Raw genomic sequence first — 23691 nt, forward strand, 5'->3', positions numbered from 1 at the left:
AAGCTCCATAAATTTTGACTGGACTAAACTGAATTTTATGTTAGATATGGGAGGGGTGCTGGGTGTCATTCTAAGGGGCTAAGAAGGGAGAGAAGACACTGTTCAAACCTAGTGTGGGACATCCAGATAGCTTCCTGACTATATACAGCCTGACAACTGCAGCTTCTTCAAAACAAGAGTGTGCAGAAAATATTCATCAGTAGCATCAAATTCAAATCCATTACTGACAAAAATAAATACAGAACCAGGGCCATGGGTTTTATTTCAGTTTCCAGTAGAATTCGATCTCAGATGAACTTCTCCAAAATTTAAATCATGGCTGGACAAAGTCTGAATCAAAGTTCCACCACTTTCTAACTGTGTGGCTTTACGCAAGCTCTTGAACCCTCTGTGCTTCAGTTTTCTCGTCCAAAGAACGAGGAAAATGATAGCGCTACCTAAATATTATGTATCTATAGTATTTAGTACAGTACCAAGGAAGGGGAAAACTACACGGTAGTTCTGGGACTAACAAGATTCTTGCAAACTGGTTAAGAGAATATTTCAATTTAAAGATTGTCCAAAATTTGGCAGTCTCTATACATGTTTAAAATAAAAACATCTTTGTAAAGCTGTTATACTAGCAAATAATTAGAAATCAATGACATGTCTTACAACAGGAGGGACAGAGCATATCCAGGGAAACTGCAGAATATAAGAACCACACATTCTATAGGCCAACATTATCCTGATGCCAAAATAGGACAAAGATCTCACAAGGAAGGAAAAAAAATAGGCGACTGTCTTTTTTGCATATAGATGCAAAAACCCTCAACAAAATACTAGCAAACCAAATGCAGCAACATATGAAAAGGACCAAGTGTGATTTATCCCCAGAATCCAAGGCTGGTTTGGTACCTAAAAATGTACTAATTCAATATGAAATATCAATAACAGAAGAGAGAAAACCACATGATCACTTCAGGTGTAGAAAAAGAATGTGACAAAAATCCAACACACCTTTGTGATAAAAAACATTCAACAAACTAGGAAGAGAAGGGAACTTCCTCAACCCAATAAAGGCCATCTACCAACAAACCAGAACTAACATCATACGTAATGTTGAAAGACTGAAGCATTCCCCCTAAGATCAGGTCCAAGGCAAGGATGTCCACCCTCCTCATTACTTCTATGCAATACTGTCCTGGAGATTCCAGCCAGGTATGAATTAAGAGAAAGAAAAGGTATCCAGATTGGAAAGGGAGAATGAAAACTATCTCTATTCATAAATGACAGGATCTTGTGTACAGAAAATCCTAAGGGACCCTCTAAAAAACTATTAGAACTAATATATGAGTGTAGCAAGGTCACAGGATACAAGACAATCTACAAAAATTAATTGTATCCTACATACTTGCAATGAACAACCCCAAATAAAATCTCATTTACAATAGTGCTAAATACTTAGGAATCTGTTTAACATAAGAAGTGAAAACCTTATACCTTGAAAATTATAAACCACTGGGGAAGAGAATTAAATGATCCCATGTTCCTGGATTAGAACCCCTGATATTTTTAAGATGGCAATATCTCCCCAGTTGATCTACAGAGTCAATGCAAGGCTTCATTGCAGAAACTGACAAACTGCTCTTAAAACTCACATGGACATTCAAGGGACTCATAACAGCCAAAACAATCTTGAAAAAGAAGAACCACGCTGAAGGACTCACACTTTCTGATTTCAAAATTTACTACAAAGCTACAGTCATCCAGACACCGTGGTCCTGGCATAAGGACAGACATGGAGATCAATGAACTAGAACTGAGAATTCAAAAATCAGCCCTCTGGTTTATGGTCAACTGCTTTTTGACAAGGGTGCTAAAACAATTCAATGGGGGGAAAGAATAGTTTTTTTCAACCAGTGGTGCTGTAAATGGATATCCATGTGCAGAAGAATTACATTGGACTGGTAGCTCACATAAAAATTAACTCAGAGTGGATTTTAAGAGCAAATTTTAAGAGCAAAACTACAAAACTCTGAGAAGAAAACATAGGTATGAATCTTTGTGGTGCTGGATTAGGCAGTGGTCTTAGCTAGGACATGGAAAACATCAGCAACAAAAAGAAACAGAAAAACTGGATTTCACGAAAATTTACAAACTTCTGTGCTTTGAAAGACACCATGAAGAAAATGAGAAGAAAACTCACAGAGAGGGGGAAAGTATTTTCAAATCATCTGATAAAGGACTTGAATCTAGACTATATAAAGAACACTTATAATTCAATAATAAAAAGACAACCCAATCAAAAATGGACAAAGGGGGGCGCCTGGGTGGCGCAGTCGGTTAAGCGTCCGACTTCAGCCAGGTCACGATCTCGCGGTCCGTGAGTTTGAGCCCCGCGTCGGGCTCTGGGCTGATGGCTCAGAGCCTGGAGCCTGTTTCCGATTCTGTGTCTCCCTCTCTCTCTGCCCTTCCCCCGTTCATGCTCTGTCTCTCTCTGTCCCGAAAATAAATAAACGTTGAAAAAAAAATTAAAAAAAAAATGGACAAAGGATCTGAATGACAGTTCTTTCAAGAAAGTAGACAAATGGCCAACAAACACATGAAGAGTGTTCAACATCATTTGTCAATGGAGAAATGCAAATCAAAACCATAGAAGATACCACTTCATATCCACTAGAATGGCTATAATCAAAGAAACAATCATAAAAAAGTGTTGGTGGGGATGCAGAGAAAATACAACTCTCAGACATTTTAGGTGGGAATATAAAATGGTACGGCCACTGTGGAAAACAGTTTGGCAGTTCATCCATACATTAAGAACAGAGTCTCTAGGGGCACCTGGGTGTCTTAGCCGGTTGAGCGTCTGACTCTTGATTTCGGCTCAGGTCATAATCCCAGGGTTGTGGGATTAAGCCCTGGGCTGGGCTCCGAGCTGAGTATGGAGCCTGCTTAAGATTCTCTCTCTCTCTCTCTCTCTCTCTCTCTCTCTCTCTCTGGGCACCTGGGTGGCTCAGTCGGTTAAGTGTCCGACATTGGCTCAGGTCATGATCTCACAGCTTGTGGGTTCAAGCCCCACATCGGGATCTGTGCTGACAGTTCAAAGCCTGGAGCCTGCTTCGGATTCTGTGTCTCCCTCTCTCTCTGCCTCTCCCCCACTCACACTCTGTCTCTCCATCTCTAGAAAATAAATAAACATTAAAAAAAAAAAGATGCTCTCTCTCCTTCTGCCCCTCTCCCCCACTCGTACTCTCTCGCTCTCTCAAAAACAAAAGAATGGAATCATATAGAGATATGATCCAGCAATTCCAAACATAGGTATATACCCAAGATAAATGAAAACATGTGTCCACTCTTATTCACCATTGTAAACCATTATTCACAAAAGCTAAAAAATGAAAACAACCCAAATGCCTGATTAGCCAACAAGTAAAATGTGGTATATACATCTGTATAACAGCACATTATTTGGCAATTAAGAAGGAGTGAAGTATTGATCCATATTACGTGAATGATTTGAAAATATTATAGTAAGTGAAAGAAGCCAGGCATCAAAGACCACATTTTATTCTTCCATTTATCAGAAATGTTCAAATCTACAGAGATGGGGGTAGACAAGTGGTTTCCAGGAGCTTGAGGGGAGGGTGGGGGTGATTGCTAAAGAGTACGGGGTTTCTTTGGGGGATGATGGAATGTCCTAAAATTAATTGTGATGATAGTTTAAAACTCTGTGAAATATTAAAAATCACTGAATTGTATGCTTTAAATAGGAGCATTTTGGGGCACCTGGGTGGCTCAATCAGTTAAGAATCTGACTCTCGATTTGGGCTCAGGTCATGATCTCATGATTTGTGGGATGGACCCCTGCATCAGGCTCTGTGTTGACAGCATGGAGCCAGCTTGGGATTCTTTCTCTCTCTGCCCCTCCCCCCACCCCTCAGGCTCTCGCACACACTCTCTCTCTCTCAAAATAAATAAACTTAAAAAAAATAAATAGGTGGATTTTATGGTATGTGAATTTCAGCTCAATAAACTTGTTACCAAAAAACAAAAACAAAAACACCCACCAACAAGTATTAAAAAAGCAGTGGTTCCCTCTGGAGAGTAAGACAGGGGAGTAAAGGGAGCTTTGATTTTTCACTTTAAATACTTTGGAATTGGGGCGTCTGGGTGGCTCAGTCGGTTGGGCGTCCGACTTCAGCTCAGGTCACGATCTCGCGGTCCGTGAGTTCGAGCCCCGAGTCGGGCTCTGGGCTGATGGCTCGGAGCCTGGAGCCAGCTTCCGATTCTGTGTCTCCCTCTCTCTCTGCCCCTCCCCTGTTCATGCTCTGTCTCTCTCTGTCTCAATAATAAATAAACGTTAAAAAAAATACTTTGGAATAATGTGAAAATTTATTTAAATACGCATGTATTACTTTAGGAATTTTTAAGAACAGAAAAAATAATTGTAAAAAAGAAAAAAAGGCCACTTTCCCACTAATGCCATTAAGGGTGGGGTGTGGGTGTGTGGGTGAGTCATGGAAAAGGGGCAAACACACACCAAAAAAAAAAAAAAAGAAAAGAAAAAAACTTTCAAACTTTTGTCTTTGGCCTGAAACTCCTCTATTAGTGGAAATCGTCATGTACTTTCACTTTCTAGAACTCAGGTCTGGCTTGCTCCTCTCTGTGGTCTCAGCACCCCTCACCCAGCCCACGCCCTGCAAGGCAGGAGGAGATGAAAGCCACAGAGGCTCTCCCTCCTTAAAGACTCCCTGTCTTCTTGTTCCTCTTAGGGCAGTTGTTGGATTTTGACCCCAAGTCAAAGGGGTCAAGGCATTTGGCAGGGGCTGGAGACAGTTTGGGGGCCCTCCAGGCAGAGGCCAGGGAGGCTGCTAACTATCTTCTAACAGGACAGCTCCACAGCAAAAGGTCATCTGGCCCAAAATGTCATAGTGACAAGGTGGAGAAATGCTATTCTGGGGTCACTGAGATTTTTAAGGAACTAGGCGCGGGCAGCTTAGGTTTTCTGGGTGGGGACAGAACAAAGAGTTTCCTCTTAGCCCCAGGGGAATGCAGAACTGGACATCTCAGGGGTAGGGATGGGGGGAAGGGCTCAGGCCGGGGAGCCCAGGGGCTGGGGATGCAAAGAAGACAGAGACATAGGAGAGCGTTCTTGAACTTGCTGTTGTTAAAAGGATGAAGGCTGAAACATCAAAGGGGAGTCTGACAACAGGACTCCTGACCGCCCTGCTGCCCCACCGCCACCCCCCCAACTCTTGACACAAAGAATTTTATTTTTGACATCAGAATCTCTAGTCCTAACCTCTTTCCTGACTTCAGGCTCTTCCCCTCCCCTTACCCCAACTGGTTACTGAACGTTTCCCTTCCAGGATCCCAAAGGCTCCCTGAGGTCAGGGACTTGCAAAGCTCAACCCAGGGTCCCTTCCACTGTCCCCACTTTGGAATTCCGTTTCTGCCTCACACTGGTTCGTGTCCGGGTGCCATCCTGCCTTCCCTGTCTACCAAGAATCTTGGGAATCTGGGAATTGTTCCCTTTTTTACTTTCAATTGCATGCCACCCAGACCCTCCCCCATTCTTGCCCACACCAGAGGTGGCTATGTGACCCCGACCTCAAGAGTGTGGTCATGCCAAGAGTGTGTCATGCAAACAGGACCCAGGCAGGGCCCCCTGCAGAGCTCTGTTCAGGAACTCTGGAAAGATGGGGTCTTTTTCCTTCTGAGTTCTTGGAAGCTAAAGACCATGTCAACCTGCTGCTCTTGGTGCCAATTTCGCTGCTCTGAAGGCCCTGAGACCTACCCTCGTAAGAAAAATGAGAAGCTAAGACAGAGAGAGAGAGACAGACAGACAGACAGACAGACAAAAAGACACCTGGTGACATTATTTAAACCCACAGACCTAGCCTGTGGATATTTTGGTTAATCAATTATCTTTTCATTTCCATTAACTACGTTCTTTTTATCAGAGAATATCAACAGCCTTAGTTTAACAAGAGGTGAAAAATTAAATATTCCTTTTCACCTGCATTATTTTCTTCCTTTGGAGACTAACATTATTGTTTTTTTAATTTTTGAGAGACAGAGAGTGAGCAGGGGAGGGGGCAGAGAGAGGGGGAGACACAGGATCGGAAGCAGGCTCCAGGCTCCGAGCTGTCAGCACGAACTCGAACCGTGCTGCACGGGCTCGAACTCGGACCGTGAGATCATGACCTGAGCTGAAGTCGGATGTTCAACTGACTGAGCCGCCCAGGCGCCCCTGGAGACTAACATGACTAACGAGCTTGGTTAAGAAGAGAAGGAAGGGGGATGGAAAGAGGGGTGGAGAAGGAAGGCCTGCCAGCAGCCCAGGTTGGAGCCACGGCATCTGCCGGCCCTGAAGGCCCCAGGCCAACTCTGCAGCCAGTTCTGCTCCCCGCCTGCCTGGGCAGCTCCCCTGCATCCTGCCCTCACCAAACTCTACCCCTTTCCCTGTGCGAGGCAAAGAGGCACCTGGTTCTGAGGTCCGCATCCAGGCTGTCCCCAGTGGACCTCCCACCTGCCCTTGGTCAGCCCCCTTCGCTGCTTCCTCACTGTCCCAGTCTGGCCTTCGGACCCTGTGGGCACAGGCCTGGGGGCTCCCTCACTGCTCTCCCTGCCTCTTCTCTCTTCTTGCAAGAGATCCGCGATGAGACTTCTGCCAGATTAATCTCTCTTTTTACTACGCGGTCCTTCCCCCGTCTCTAACAGCAGGCGGGCCTCACTGTGCAGAGTTCCTACCCTTTGGCCTGACAGTCAAGGCTCTCTGTGACTCACTCATTGATTACACTCCTGTGGCAAGCATGTTAGGTGCCTCCGACATTCCTTCCCTCATCGTTCTTTAGCAATCATTCTCTGCCAGATTACTAACTGGAATAATGATTTTGTTTCCCGGCCACGATTGCAGCTGGGCATGACCACGTGACAAAGTTCTGGACAATGAAATGGAAGGGAAGGATTATCTGAGATTTCTTGGAACCCCCTGTAGTGGACACTGTTGTTTGTGCCCCACCCAGATACCCCGAACCCCTTGACCAGCTCCGTGTGCCCATCCCCAGGCTGCTGCGGGACTTACTGCTAACAGCTTATGTCAGTGACTGCAGACGGCCACGCGCCTGTGACTGGGTCCCTCCCACCCCCAGCTATAACCAGTGCCTGCTGTGGGCATATAAAAGCCCAGTTCCTTTGCCTCAAGGTGGGACAGATTCCAGGGCATGATTTGTGTTCCAGAGCTCCATAAAATAGCCTCCTACTTGGCTTCTCCTCCCACATCCTTACTTCCCTTACCCACCCACTAGTCTCTTCTGAGAGCACTACCTTGACAAATCACTTCCACCTAAATCCTTAACCCAAAGTCTGCTTATCAGGAAAAGTCACCTAAGACATCTCTTTGTCTCTGCCTCTCCTTCATCCTACTACCTGGGGGTGTAGATATGATGGCCAGAGTTCCAGCAGCCACACTGAGCCCCGAGGACGAAGGTAACACCCTAGGGTTAGCTGAGCTGAAGAGGCCTGACCCCCTGATAACACCATACAGCCACGGTGCCAGCCCTGAACTGCCTCCGTGCCGCGCAGACGTCTTTCCCGCATCGAGGGAAACTTCCTGTGCTTTACCACTGTTTTTTGTGTCTTGCAACGTGAGGCTAAACAAAACTCCTAACTGATAAATTCCCTTACTTCCCTGTTGTGTGTGTACTTCAGAAAATGTCTCTTTTTCTCTCTCTCCCTCTCTGAGACTTAGATTTCCCAATTCCAAAGAGAGCTGGGAGAACGAGCAGGCCATCAGCTCTTTCCAAACAGCCCCAAGACCCCACCTTCTCCAGGAAATTTGTCTTAATTGAAGCAACGGTGATGGTGGTTCCTTTAAGGGATCAATTCCCTGAATTCCGTTTCCATCGTCCTCTCACGACATGCAACACAGCATATCCCTGCGTGGTCAAAGCAGGCCTTGAACACCTTTCTTCTCACAGGTGTTGGGTATTAGGTCACGGGCTGTTCAATGAAAGAAACTGAGTCTAAAAATACAGCAGGCCAAGAAATGGGATAGCATACTTCCCTGCCAAACACCAGAGACAGAACATCTGGAGCAGAAAATACCCACGGCCCCAAATTAATAAAACAGGCCTTAGTGAGGACAATGCTAGGAGTAGCACAAAACTCGGTTTTTAAGTGTTAGGTCCCAAAGAAAGGTTTCAAGATTCTGTTGGGACTGAAAGTGGCTTATAGGAAATACCCAGGGAAAGTAAGAAAACAAGAACCCCACAAATGAGTAACACTGGATGAAGAAAACCTACCTTGGGAGAAACGAGAGAATAGAGTTAGCAACCAACCAAAGCAAAAGCCAGAAAAACAAAACTAAAAAAGTGGGACTGGATGAAACTGTAAACAGCCTGGGCACAGTGAAAGCGACCAGGAAAAGGCAGCCTCCTGGGTGGGAGAAGGGATTTGCGAGTCACAGAGCTGACAAGGGATTAATATCCACAATATATAGGGAATGCATACGACTCAATAGCAAACAAACAATGACAAGAGATTAATATCCACAATATATAAGGAATGCATACGACTCAATAGCAAACAAACAATCTGATTTAAAAATGGGCAGAGGAACTGAACAGACATTTTTCCAAAGACAAACATACGGATGGCCAACAGGTGCATGAACAGGGGCTCCACATCACTGGCCACGGGGCAAATACAAACCGAAACCACAACAAGACATCACCTCATACGCTTTCAGAAGGGCTATTCTCAAAACAAGAAAGAACGACTGGTGGCAAGGACGTGGAGAAAGGGGAACCTCTGTGCACTGCCGGTGGGAATGTGAATCCGTACAGGCAGCATGGAAAACGGAACAACAGAGGTTCTCAAACAATTAGACATCTTGCCTTCGCTCTCCGTTTGGAAGCAGAAGCAAGGCTTAAGAATGCGCCATGGTGTCACGTACATGATCATCCAAAGCCTAAATGGTCCAGAGGCAGGAGAAGAAAGAATTGACTGGACCAAGAGGAAGAGATCGGAAAGTCAGAAAGAGATGCGCTAAGGATCACTAAGGAGAAAAAGATTATGGCGGCGGTGTGCTCTCAGCCATCAGAGGCCATGACACAAGGCAGGTTCCCAGGTTTAAAAAAAAAAAGTAATCTTAAAAACTGTTTCCAGAGAACAAGATACCAAAACAGGGAACCTGGGAGACAAGGCGGTTGAGGGACTAGAGCTGAACTCGAGCGCACAAGACTCAACATTCAATATCATTCGGAGAAAAGGGTCTTAAATTTATTTAGAAACATGAAAAATAATGGCAGAAATTGTTTTTACCCCTAGGAAGTTTAGATAAGGTTTCATTCTGATCACATTTATTTTTTTTTTATTATTTTTTTTAAAAATTTTTTTTTTTCAACGTTTATTTATTTTTGGGACAGAGAGAGACAGAGCATGAACGGGGGAGGGACAGAGAGAGAGGGAGACACAGAATCGGAAACAGGCTCCAGGCTCCGAGCCATCAGCCCAGAGCCCGACGCGGGGCTCGAACTCACGGACCGCGAGATCGTGACCTGGCTGAAGTCGGACGCTTAACCGACTGCGCCACCCAGGCGCCCCATTCTGATCACATTTAAAAATGACGAAAAGAATACGCGGGATGTCTGGGTGGCTTAGTCAGTTAAGCTTCTGACTCTTGATTTTGGCTTAAGTCATGATCTCATCGCTTGTGAGTTGAGCCTCGAACCAGGCTCTGCACTGACAGTGTGGAGTCTGCTTGGGATTCTCTCTCTCTCTTTCAAAAAAAAATATATAAACATTAAAAAAAAAAAAAAGAATACCCAATCCACTGTAATAGAAAGGTATAGCATTGAAAACAGAACAGGGGCACCTGCGTGGCTCAGTCAGTTAAGCGTCTGACTTCGGCTCAGGTCATGATCTCATGGTTTGTGGGTTCAAGCCCCACGTAGGGATCTGTGCTGACAGTGCGGAGCCTGGAGCCTGCTTCAGATTCTGTCTCCCTCTCTATCTGCCCCTCCCCTGCTCACGCACTCTCTCTCGCTCACTTTCTCTCTCTCTCTCTCAAAAATAAACATTAAAAAAAATTAAAACAGGGGCGCCTGGGTGGCGCAGTCGGTTAAGCGTCCGACTTCAGCCAGGTCACGATCTCGCAGACCGGTCTGTGAGTTCGAGCCCCGCGTCGGGCTCTGGGCTGATGGCTCAGAGCCTGGAGCCTGTTTCGGATTCTGTGTCTCCCTCTCTCTCTGCCCCTCGCCCGTTCATGCTCTGTCTCTCTCTGTCCCAAAAATAAATAAACGTTGAAAAAAAAAATTAAAAAAAAAAAATTAAAACAATAAATAAAAGAGAACAGGGGTGCCTGGGTAGCTTAGTCAGTTAAGTGACCAACTTCAGCTCAGGTTATGATCTCAGAGCTTGTGAGTTTGAGCCCTACATCAGGTTCCATGCTGACAGGGGGGAGCCTACTTGGGATTCTCTCTCTCCCTCTCTCTCTGTCCCTTCTGCATGCGGTGTCTCTCTTTTTCTCTAAGTAAATAAGCTTTAAAAAAAGAGAGAACAGAAAAATAAGAGAAAAAAAGAACAAAAAAAAAAAGGATAATTACATATGAGACCAAATACTAAATGTGCCAAATTCCCCTGCAAAAAGAAAAATCTAAAACTGGTTAAAAAAAAAAAACGTATTAAGTACTTTACTTAAAAATATATTAAAAATCACAACTAAAGAGATGGTCTAAAAGTCAGCAAATATCTGCTAACATAATACAGGAACTTAATCATATCTATGTTTAAAAATAGATATTAGCATAGAAAGCATGAAGAGCTAAACAAAGATATGAGTAATAACAAAAGTTATGTGAGTGATGACATCAATAATTCTGAATTTATATGCCCGAAACACACACTGAAATGTTATTTTGGGTGTGTTTACTAGGTCTGGAGGGTGTTCGGGGATGATGTTCCCTCCTGCTCCGAAATTCTGTAACCTAAGAGCAAAGCCAGCTGAAACACATACAGATACCAGGATACAAAGAAACACTCAAAACAGAAAAGAGAATTCTGGAAAATGCACATTCTCAAATCATTGTGTGATAATTTTAGAAATAAATCAAATCATAATTATATAGTCAACCACACAAAACCATTTAAAAAGCAATCTTTTTGAATAACATTTGAAATGAGTTAGAGCTAAACAAAGAATGGAGAAGAATATTTATCTCAACCACAGAGAGGATCTGACTTGATGAAAAACCATAGAAAAAGTTGCCAGTCAAACTGAGCACACATATTTGGCTATATAAAAATCTTTTTCTGCATGCCCCAATGTAATAGTCAATAAAAAGATAGCAGATCAAGATAAATATTTGGGGCATATATAAATAAATATATACAACAGAGATAAAAACTTGAGGGGTCCCCTCCGATCTCAGGATAGCTCTTAAGATACCGCGGAGAACCCCATGGGCCCCTTGGAACACAGCGTGAAAACCACAGCCTTGTAATGTAAGATCGATGTGATGTAAGATCAATGCCTTGTGATCTTCATCAGATGCTTAACACGAGGGAGACCCAAGACACAGAAAAGCTTGCTGTGAATTGGCCAAGAGCTCACAGGCAGAGTCAGGAAGTGACTCCTGGATCAAATACAGAAGAATTGGAGATGAGAGTCCTGGGGGCAGGAACATTCAAGGCACATCGGTTGTCAAGGTGACGGACTGAACAAGGTCCCAAGTTCCAGAGAAGCATGAACTGCAGCAGGAGGTAGAAATCTCCACTTACGTGGACTCCTGGGAGGCACGATGGGCATTACCCAAACCTTTTACCCATGGAACCACAGATATTCTCCCGAGATTCTGCTAGCCAGACCATTTCTGTCTTCCTATATTATCCTAAGTCAACCCAAGGACCATCACAACTGAAAAAAGAGGTCACAGGATCTTTGGCCGGCAATTCTTCCCACAACAAGGGCCCGAAAGAAAGAAATGGCAAAGCAGTAGTGGTTCAAAGTGGAACCTTTGAAGGGAGCCTCCAGACCTCTTCCAGCTGGGCAACTTCAGACGCTACACAGAAGCTCTCTGGGGGCCTCAGCATCATGGTCAATCACATGAGAATATTAATAGCACTCACCCTCCTGGGGCTGTTATAAGAAATAAACATATATAGGGGCGCCTGGGTGGCTCAGCCAGTTGAGCGTCCGACTTCGGCTCAGGTCACGATCTCACAGTTTGTGGGTTCGAGCCCCACGTCGGGCTCTGTGCTGACGGCTCCGAGCCTGGAGCCTGCTTCGGATTCTGTGTCTCCCTCTCTCTGTGTCCCTCCCCCACTCATGCTCTGTCTCTCTCTCTCTCTCTCTCTCTCTCTCAAAAATAAACATTAAAAAAAATTTTTTTAAAGAAATAAAACATATATAAAGACGTGTGCTGTGTTTAACCGATGGTAAGCACTCAATACATTTCATAAATCTTATGATACACAAGATTAAAAACCCTATATCACCCCAAATCCGCCAATTTGAGGATCGTTAAATAAACCATTCTACATCAATCAGAACACAGGAAATTCTTGAGAAAGTGTATAGTAAATAATGTAAAAGAAAGAAAACAGAATAGTATGTACTTCTAGATTACAACACTTCAGTGTAGACATGAGGATCACAGGAGACTATAACTGCCCCAAGTCCTTTTAGAAATTAGAGGGCACATGATGGAACAGCTAATATGCTAGGCTCACCGTCACTGCTGATCAAGCGTCCTACACAAACAGGTACTCAAGTGAACTGTGAAATCCAGACATCACTATTGACTAAAAAGGGTTCAGAGCTTCTTGTCTGTCTTGCTTCCAAAGGGAAAGAAGCCAGAACTCACAGATGGCCAAAATTCCACCTGGGAGGCTCAAACTCTTGAGTTAAGCCATCATCAGACCTGCCTGGCCAGGCCAAGGCTGTTTCACAGTGAGAATCCAAATGCCTTTGAGAACACAGGCCCCGCTGTCCCCTGATGGCCCACACCCCAAGTGACACTCGTTTTCATTCGTGGCCTGGCCCCTGGGTTCACTGACCACAGGGTTTCCCTTTAAGGAGAGGTGATCAATAGAAGAGATACGGACGGAAAGTCTCGCTCTTTTCCGTCCTCCCTTCTTGCCCCTTGCCGCGAGTGTCTCTTGGGCACTGCCTGCCACACGCTCGCAAAGCTGAAGAAATCAAGGACTTTCTGCTCACGGCCGGGCAGAAGGACGCCAAGTCCGTCAAGATCAAGAAAAATAAGGATAACGTGAAGTTTAAAGCCCGATGCAGCAGATACCTTTACACTTTGGTCATCACAGACAAAGAGAAGGCAGAGAAACCAAAGCAGTCCCTGCCCCCAGGTTTGGCAGTAAAGGAGCTGAAATGAACCCGGCACACTGATGTGAACCGTATTCAAGTTTTAAAAATTCTTAAAAAAGGGGCGCCTGGGTGGCGCAGTCGGTTAAGCGTCCGACTTCAGCCAGGTCACGATCTCACGCTCTGTGAGTTCGAGCCCCGCGTCGGGCTCTGGGCTGATGGCTCAGAGCCTGGAGCCTGTTTCCGATTCTGTGTCTCCCTCTCTCTCTGCCCCTCCCCTGTTCATGCTCTGTCTCTCTCTGTCCCGAAAATAAATAAACGTTGAAAAAAAAAATTAAAAAAAAAATTCTTAAAAACAAAAACAAAAACAAGAGAGATGGAGGGCAGGCGTGGTGACCAGAGAATGGGGACAACAGAATTTGAGCACTTAAGCTTCTACAGATGCAGGGGGTATGCTAACGGTGCGACCCTTCAGAAAAGTGATTCGATCTAGGAATCCAGATACGGTGAACTGAAGGAGGTGGAAGACTGGAGGGTAAAAGGAGAGCCACTTCGTGATGGAGACACCGCTTGACGAGGCGCGTCCCCCGCTGTCCTCAGTGAACTGTGTGCTTCTGGCTACGGTAATGTCCTCCTGTGCAAGCTGAGAGTGTCCCCATGTGTAAAGTCACTAATGCACGGTGGACCACAGTCTTGCCCTGCTCTTCTCGCCAGCCACCTAAGGGATGGAATGCTGCTCGCTGGGCCGGCCCCCGGGCCATTTCTCCCTGTGGCAAGACCCGGTAACAGGCTGAATGAGAAAAAGCTACAACACGTTGGAGAGGTGAAGTCACTGGTGATGACAGAGGACAGAGAGAGATGGAGGAGGGGTGTGCGGGGGGGCAGGCCGGCTGAGAGAATCCGAGATGAGACGCCGCAGAACTCCTGTGACATATGGGAGACTATGAGAGAAGAGAAAGAACATTCCTCTGTTATAAGTACTGTTTTTTTTAAATTTACGTTTATTTCTTTTTGAGAGACAGAGACAGAGCACAAGAAGGGGAGAGAAAGAGAGAGAAGGAGACACAGAATCCGAAGCAGGCTCCGGGCTCCGAGCTGTCAGCACAGAGCCCGACGCGGGGCTCGAACCCACAGACCGTGAGATCATGATCTGAGCCGAAGTCGGACACTTATTCGACTAAGCCACCCAGGCGCCCCAAACATTCCTCTGTTATAAATGGGAGACTCTAAGATTCTTTGGAGAGGGGCCCCTGGGTGGCTCAGTCGGTTAAATGTCCGACTTTGGCTCAGGTCATGATCTCAGGGTTTGTGAGCTCGAGCCCCGCGTTGGGCTCTCAGTGCAGAGCTCGCTTCAGATACTTCTTCAGAGCCAGCTTCAGACGCTCCGTCCCCTTCTCTCCTACCCATCCCCCACTTGTGGGTGGGTGTGTGCCAGGGTGTGCGTGCGCACGCATGCACGCATCCGTGCTCACTCGCTCTCTCTCTCAAAAGTAAACATTTTTTTAAAAAAAGATTCTTTGGAGATATGCAAGCAAAAACTGAATTTACTTTCTCATTACTTTGGGCTAGTTGACCATGCTTCTTTGAATGGCACACCACCCTTGGGGCCCCAAGGGGCGCAAGAATTATTCGGGTTACATTCACGCCAGATCTGTCTCTCTCTTGCGGAGAAAAGTATGGGGGGGGGTGGCGGGGAAAGAACAGGATGGCATCCAGGACAAAAGATGGAGAAGGCACCATGCTCCATAGGAGAAGAATTTGGTGAAACCAGCTGAGATTAGCCCGTCTGTGGACGAGCCAGCGTGTGCACAGCGGAGACTGAGAGGGTTGTCCTGCAACAGAGCTCCCATTCCAAGATCCTGAAGTTTTCCAAGAAGGAAACAAATAACTGAAACAGCCCAGCGTTCGCAGGATGGACAGGGTTCACAGGTGAGCTTCTTCATGAAGTTTTAGAAGCTAGCTCCCGAGAGAGATGATCCTCTCATCAATCCCGGGTGAATGCAATCGCCTAAGCCACGCCCCCCGCTCCCTCCTTCCCCCGTCACCAGGCACCACCACTCCTTAAACAAGGTGTCACCATGCACCGTCACTGTTCAATGGGACAATACAGTAAAACGCTTCGAAAGCTACTGCTATGGCGTGGGGTGGGGAGCACTTGGGAAAGTACCGAACAGAAACTAGCCCTCTTATACGATCTGGATGGAAAGGTATTTTCTAAGCACAACCACAATGGAAGACACCTCAAGGAAGTATAAAACTGCACAGAAATTAAAAGTTTCTAAATCTAATAGATGCTGAACAGAAAACAGAAGTGGGTGGAAAGTATGGCACAAACACCACAAAGGGCCAAAATCCTAAAAATCTAAAGCACACATATACGATGATTAACATGACACCACCCCCCTCGTTCCCGATGGCAACACAAGGGAAGAATTCGCTGGCTCATTCAGGGAAGATGAACGATAAGTGTTTTTAATAAGCACTTAAAACTAATCATCTTTAGTGTACATCAAAGAAACTCTAATTACGAGATACATTTTTACCAAATTACAACAATATGCTCAAGTCATATGGGAAAAAATGGCTATATGGAAAATAATCAGATACAAAATATGATCTATTTCCGTGACCTTAAGGCGTACCTTTCCCCAACATTTTAATTTTTTACTGTTTTTGTTTTGTTTGTTTTTTGAAGTTTATTTATTTTGAAAGAGAGAGACAAAGAGCGAGTGGGGGAGGGGCAGAGATAGGGAGAGGGAGAATCCTAAACAGGCTCCATGCTCCGCACAGAGCCTGACACGGGGCTCAATCCCACAACCCTGGGATCACGACCTGAGCTGAAATCAAGAGTCAGACACCTAACCAACGGAGCCACCCAGGTGCCCCTCCCCAACGTTTTAATGTTGATTTATTTTTGAGGCTGGGGGGTGGGGGTGGGGAGGGACAGAGAGAGGGGGACAGAGGATCCAAAGCAGGTTCTGCGCCGACAGCAGAGAGCCTGACGCTGGGCTCAATCCCGAGATCACGACCTGAGCCGAAGTCAGACGCTTAACCGACTGAGCCACCCAGGCGCCCCGAGATGTTTTTATTCTTGCTGAGTGCCTGTTGGTGATGTCAGTTTATAGCTTTATACTGCAGAATGGTGTTTCTCAATATTTTGTTTGAACCGGATATAATTTGATTGCAAAAGCTCTTTCTTCAACTTTGTTCCCATGTAGGGAAAAAAAAAAAAAACAGATCCCAGAAACAAAATTCAGTTCAGCACCACGTAGCTTTGCATACTGACCAGGCCACATCACAAACTTTCAGCCCAGCTCCTGAGCCCCACGAGCCTTGTGGGATGCTGCTATAGGAGCGCCTGTCACAAGCCACAGCCAGGGCCAGAAAGGGGTGCCAGCGTAATTATTTCTGTTAGACTAAAATGAATACGACCGTTGTTGCAAATCTGGAAATCTACCTTGAGTGTTACACCCCGGAAGCGGGGCTTGGCCGGTCTCTGCCAGAGCCTCCCAGAATCAGCTTGCTCCTCGAGTACTTAACTACCAGCTGGTGAGGAGGTCCACCAAGACAAGAACCGAGCACATCTCACCTCCTCTCCACTCCAGCCCGGCCACCAGTTTGCCTATGCTCTGAAGCACAGGGGGCCTTGCCCTAGTCAGCAACATCCCCAAGCCACAGCCGTCCGGACCTCAGAGCTCTCAAACTTTCATGTGCACTTCTAGCAAGGTCCGGGATGATGCCGATACCACGGGTTCCATCAACCACTCTCAGGACAGCAAGGATCCCCGGAGGGAAGTGTCAGTCTTCACCCGTATGCCCACTCCCATCAAACGTGCCTCAAGTGCTCCCTGTTCCGCCTACATCACAGCCATCTGGGGAAGTTTCTTAAAATGCAGACCCACTGCACGAGCAGCTCCGAGAGAGGGGCCCAAACACCTACATTTTAACATGCACCATACTCCCCTCACGTGAGTTCTTGTAGACGGCAAAGCTTGGGAACTGCCAGTAGAGAATTCTAAACGTCCTTACTGGGCCACACCACGGGGAGCTGCTGTGCCTGCCTTGTGTGGCTTCTGAGTTTGGCAGAAGGGCTTTTGCTGAATTGCACCTTGCCTTGAGGGGTCCTATGCCACGCAGGAGCACACACTTCTCTTTCATATTTACAGGCTAAAAGCTGTGGAGAGGATGACTCATCACAATACCTACTCCCATTCATGACCATCTGCGAGAAAAATTTCATTCGCGGCTAAAAAAAATGTTGGGTGTTTTCCAAACAGCCAGCCTGGAGAAGAGGAACCATTTAACGGTTGTCTTTGTCTCTTTATTTTGACAACTGGAAGCTCAGAGCCAAACGTGGGGCTCCCTTCTGGCAATTACGCAGGTCCTTTTGACCTAAACCTCTGCGTATTAACAATACGGCTCAGCTCAACTCTCCCACTCACGTGTTCTCATCTCCCCAGTGTCTTAAATCCATCACCCTCCATTGCTAGTGCACTGTACGTATGGATGGGTGGTAGGCATCTGGGCTGTCCACCAATATCGAGTCCTACCCACTGCCAGACTCAGGGGAGTAGTGTTGTTCCCCGAGTCCTTGAAGTTGGGTGTGGCCCTGTGATTTGATTTGGTCAATGAAATGTGTGTGGAGGGGACTTGTGTCACTTCCAGGTGGTGGCCACTGAGTTGCTGGTACTCCACACTTCAGCCTTTCCCTCCCCTTCCTGGGCAGTCCTGCAAGCATGAGCTAATGAAGAAGAGTCACGACATAAAGGAAACCTGGACCACGGGGCGCACAGAGGACCAGTCTGGGCAGTCACCACACCCCAGAGAGCCTGGTGAGGGTAAGAAGTAAACTCCCATTGTGCTAAGTTGCTGAGATTTGGGGATAACCTAAAACCTAAACCTACCCCGACCATATCATAGGCAAATGACCTCAAGTCCTTCTGGAGAAAAGCTGAGTTATAAATACACAGCAAATATAGACACAAACTCCTAACAAAAGCCTGTTCGAGAGAAAAGATATTTATAGAAGATTATGTTGAGGATACACGGTCACCCTACTTCTCTGAGTACTTCGGATTCGTTCTTGTTTCAATCTGATCACCAGCCTCTTTCAGAATCAACATCCCCGAGTTGTGTTTTCATAGTCTGCTCTTTTTAAACATACATACATAATATTTACCTATTCATTTAAGTGTATAATCCAATGGCATTAAATATATTCACTCTGTTTTTTAGCCATCATGGTCCCCAACAGAAAGGCCCTCTCCATAAAAAACCCTTCCCTTCTTCCCCCAGCCTCTGGTAACTTCTGTCCTACCTTCCATTCCTATGGAATTTCCCTACTCCAGGTACCTCATATGAATGGAATTATACAATATGTGTCTGTCTGTGTCTGGCTTATTTCACTAAGTATAACGTTTTCAAGGTCCAAATGTGTTGTAGCATACATCAAAATTCCATTCCTTTTCCTGGCTGAATAGTATTCCATCGTGTGTTCCTACCACATTGTGTTTATCCATTCATCTGTTGACAAACACTTGGGTTGTTTCCACCTTTTGGCTATAATAAATAATTCTTTTAAAAAAATTTTTTTAACGTTTATTTATTTTTGAGACAGAGAGAGACAGAGCATGAACGGGGGAGGGTCACAGAGAGGGAGACACAAAATCTGAAACAGGGTCCAGGCTCTGAGCTGTCAGCACAGAGCCCGACGCGGGGCTCGAACTCACATACCACGAGATCATGACCTGAGCCGAAGTCGGATGCTTAACCGACTGAGCCACCCAGGCGCCCCTGCTCTGACTTTTAAATCAAAGGTCTCAGACAATCGGTGCATGAAATCCTCTGTTGCATTTTCAGGAAAACGTTGCTTGCTTGTGAACATCACCCACTATCCTATGCAATGTTGCCTATATAAAATCCCCAGGGGAAACATTTTTGAGGATTAGGTGTTGGGATAAGGTTGATGCTTCCTGTTTTCTGATAAGAATTCCAGAATGGATCATGATGCCGCCGGGGAGCTTATAGCCAGATTTCAAACTTGAACAGTCACTGTTGATGCCCCGACCACACCTCTTGGGACCCCCTTTACCACTTCTGGGCACTCAGGCCTGACTTCAAATGGGCAGCGCCTGTATCTTTGTCAGAGGACTGCCCTTGGGCTGCCCACGAAGGAAAAAAAAAAAAAAGGCCAAAAGTACAGGTTTTCCCCATTATCTGTAAGTCTGCCTTATGCCGCTTTGCTTTTATGAAAGCCCTACGTTAGTATTTGTCATTGCTAACTGAAAGAAACCAGAGTGTTTTTACTTTAGGAAATGCTAATTGTTTCATCTTTTTACGCCAGTTCAGTAAAAAAAAAAACATAAAAAAAAAACAAAAAACAAAAAAACAAAAACCACTCCACTTTGGGATGGTGGGGAAATCCCTACCTGGGAATTATTCTTGTGCTCTCCCTGCTCTCCAAGCCACTTTAACCAATTCCCGACAGGTGTGGGTATAGAGATACCCTGGTACCCTTACCTAGGGTCATTCTGGGCCACGAGCTTTGCATTGTTTCAAGCTTCCACTTGGGATTGAGTGCCAGTAGCCAACTACGGTTCCTGCCCTAACAGCAGACCCCACGGTGACTTACTTCCCTTTCTGGGTCACTTCCTCCTTCACCTGCCTGTGTCCCCTGCACCTGCCGATCCTCTCAAATTCTTGACTCAGTGTCTGCTTCTGAAAGGAACCTACATGAAGACAAAGCTCCCCTGTAGCAACTTTCCTAGATCCGTTTGCTTTCCACATTTCTGTTCTTCTTTACCCTGGTTCTGAAGTTTTATTTACATTTTTTAAAAAATTCTTCCACTGTATGCTTTCTTGCATACTTCAAAGTCTTTGCAGAATAAAGCATGGTGGAACTATTTTAGCCCAAGAAAAAAAAACAAACAAAAAACCCCCCAAAAAACCCCATCATGTAATGTTACACTTAAATACAAGATAAAAGATTTACTGAATAGAATCCCAATTTTAAAAAATACCTACGTACATATGTGTATGCACTGGACAAACGAAAAGCAAGAAATGCGCCAGTTAACAATGATTAACTTGGGGTGATGTCACTGCAGATGGTTTCACTTTTTTTCTTCTTTATGTTACAAGGAACGTGAAGCCTCCTTGTCTGTAAAACGAGGACACAGTCATACTTGCCTCACGGAGTTGTGTCGATCGAAATTAAGCGTAAGTGTAAAGCAGTAATTAGCTGTATCACATATTCACATAATAATCACAGTATGTGCCTAATATGTACCCTAATAAAGGGTAGCAGGTGCCGTAATTACGAAAGCAATTAATGAAACAATCTAAGAGGAAATGTTAGAATTGAGAAAGTAAAAAAAAAAAAACAACAACCCATACTTCAGGCTTTGTAAAGAACATTCGCTTACATGAGCTCATTCTCCCTTGAGAACCCTTGCAGGAGGATCAGGGTTAGGGAGAGGGAGTGGGCAGGCGATGGAAACTAATATTTACTCAATGGCTAACATGTGCCAATGCCAAGGTGGCCACTTTGTAGATGTCTCAGGTGAGAAGCATGGGGCTCAGAATGGGTAAGAAACTTGCCCAAGAGGCGGGACCCATGGCTCCAACTCCAGACTCCTGGTCCAGTTTTCCTTCTGCTCCAACAGGCTCCATTGTGTCATTGCCCCTCAAGAGCCTGTGTCCGTACCTGCCCACCTGTCCGTGACATTCTCAGTTTCGAAGGCACCAACGTTCACCAGCCTATACATACAAGCTGCTCCTTCCTATCTCTATGTCCCCGGGGAGCGCCAAGGGGTGGCTTGTGGTGCGTGCGGTGGATTTAGCTCCCCAATCTCTCCCCAAGCCATCCCAAATGAATAGTCAGTCTGAATAAAAACACCGCACTAGCTATGCGGACACAGAGTCAAGGTCAGCTCCACAGTAATGCTTCTCGGCCGGGTTGTTCACCCCAAGTCCTCTCTACGCAGAAATTCTGGAACCATCTTCAGAGACAAAGGAGTTGACACACTGGGGGATTTAGGGAATTCTGCGACGAGAGCCCGGCAGAGATTGCGGGCTGGGACAGAGAGCCCTGATGACTTGTACTCTCTATCCCCCCCCCCGCCCCCGCCCTGGAGGCACGTGTTCTAATCATCACAGAGAATGCTACCAGAGTATGTCTTGCTACCCTGTAGCTGTTGTGTCATACGTCCTTGCTGATGGGCAGGGGCCCGGTGTGGAAGGGGCCTGGGATTATGAGCGGGCCAGTGTAGCACAAAGTGCTTCAGAGAGAGCCCGTGTGTCCCTCACCCTGCCAATCCTCCCCGGCCTGCCTCCTACTCCCCAGCTGAAACCCTGGGCTTTTCTAGACTAACCCTGGGAAATCTTTCTGGACTAATCAGGGCTGAGGCTGATCTGTTATACTTTGTGCTCCCGCTCCTGGCAGAACATCGACCTAAGACAACCATGCGTGGGAGCTCCCAGCAAGTTTGCCTTATCACCCCGCCTCACTGACAAGCTCTCCTCCCCGGCACAGGGTCCAGAGCCACAGAGCACTCAACGCACCCTGCTGCTGTTCCCCAGGCTCTGGTGGCTGGCGGCTACCACCTTTGCGGGTCATTTTTCAAAGCCCCTCATCCGCTTCAGCTCCCTCCTTTCCTCAGAATTTCGATACTATCTTCCCCAACCCCCTTCGCGCTCGATTATGCTTCAAAGGTGAACAGTCTTCAGAGATGCGATACAAAGACGCCCAACGTTTTCCTTCTGCTGAGAATAAAGGCATAACCCACCATAGCCCTGTCACACTCTTGCTCAAAAACTCTCAATGGCTCCCAATTGCCTCTAGATAAGTTCTAGCTCCTCAGTTTGGCAGTCAAGGTCCCCCTTCATGCCTGTAGCCAGGAGCCCTTCCTTCCACTACTCCATATAGATCAGGTAGCTCATGGGGCAACCTCCGAATGCAATTCTCTTCTCCTCTAGAGTGCAAAAACGCTTCAGTCTCCAAACCGTACCTAACACTAACTGGTTCAACCCGAAGGTCACCCCGCCCCCTTCCTTCCATCGTCATTAGCACTTTTGCCTCCCTGGTTCCCATTTGGTAGTCAGTCCCATTCTTCTCTCTGTAGGTGTGAAGCCACGGACAATCTTTTTAATTTCGTGCCCCCCCCAACTAACCCTTGCTTCACGCAGAGTCCTCAGGCAATACATGTTGCTAGGTTCCTGTTCCGATTTGTAAGCTTTCCCCCTAAAGTCACAGGGACTCAAGCTCTGTCTCCTCACCTAGGCTGAAAACCCTTCAGAGCAATTCAAGAATCATTCAACCTCCCCCACCCCGCGAACTGTGCTAACAAGCAGGCCCCGACTCAGGAGGTCTGGGGAGGGGCTGACACCGCATTTCTAACCATCTCCCAGGTGATGCGGCTGCAGGTGCTCTGGGGAGCACATTCGGAGAAGCGGGGAGGCAACACCACCTGTTGATCAGGCAACAGCTCACATCTGTGCAGCCCGGCTGAGCGCGGAGGCGGAAGACGCCAAGACCGCGAAGCGGCCAGCCGGGGAAATGCCAGCGGGGCCGGCCGCCCCTCCGCCCCCCAGCGACGCCCACTTACCTATGGTGGACACGACGGTGCCCACGAAGTAGAAGGCGCCGGTGAAGTCCCAGCGCGGCCGGGCGCTGTCCACGCGGATGCCGGCCTCGGTGGCCTCCTCGTAGTGGCGGAGGAAGCCGCGCAGCTCCTCGCGGCTCAGGTTGTGGCGGCGGCTGAAGTTGGCCAGGCGCTCCTCCCAGCGCTGCTTGGCCTGGCGCTCGTGCGCCAGCTCCAGCGCCGAGAAGACGGCGGCGCCGCCCAGCAGGTAGAGCACGATGAGCGCGGCGAGCAGCAGGAAGCGCGCGTTGTCCTCGTTCAGGTGGCCCGGGCCGCAGCTGCAGCCGCAACCCCGGCCGGCCATGGCCGGGCCCCCGGGGGCAGTCCCGCGCTGGGCGGCCGTGGCCGCGGGCCGACTCTCGCCCGGGCCGCCCGGGAGCTCGCGGCTCAGCCCGCCCCCGGACGCCCGACGGCCGGCTCGCCCATGACCGCTGGGCGCTCCCCCAGGCCGCCGCCTCGTCGGCCGCTGCTGCTGCACCAGCTCCCCACGTCCGCCTCGACTCCTGGTTTCAAATCCGCTTTGTCTCCTCCGTCCCCACACGCCTTGGAGTTCTAAACGCTCAAGGTCCGAGCGACCCGGGGCACAGTCCGCTTCTTCTTGGCACGAGGACGCGGGCGCTGTTTCCACCCGACGCGCGCCCAGCTCGGCTCGGATTGGGGAGGGGGCGTGGCGCGTCCTCAGCGCAAGTTGGGGCGGACTTGCATTTCTCCCGAGGCGAAGGTCTCGGGGCCGGCGGTCTCCGT

General features: G+C 47.2%; 1 protein-coding gene across 1 annotated transcript in view; it reads right to left on the reverse strand.

The window, feature by feature from the left end:
* KCNK13 (potassium two pore domain channel subfamily K member 13) overlaps positions 1–23251 on the reverse strand; it is a 106975-nt gene extending 83724 nt beyond the window's left edge. Inside the window, exon 1 of the mRNA XM_047079781.1 lies at positions 22912–23251. Within this exon, the coding sequence (XP_046935737.1) occupies positions 22912–23251 (340 nt within the window). The remainder of the gene's footprint in view (positions 1–22911) is intronic.
* Between the last annotated feature and the right edge of the window lie 440 nt (positions 23252–23691).

Source organism: Lynx rufus, unplaced genomic scaffold (genome assembly GCF_022079265.1).
Source record: "Lynx rufus isolate CCGP_SWC_20201006 ecotype Redwood Valley unplaced genomic scaffold, mLynRuf1.p SCAF_17, whole genome shotgun sequence".
NCBI classification, from domain to species: Eukaryota; Metazoa; Chordata; class Mammalia; order Carnivora; family Felidae; genus Lynx; species Lynx rufus.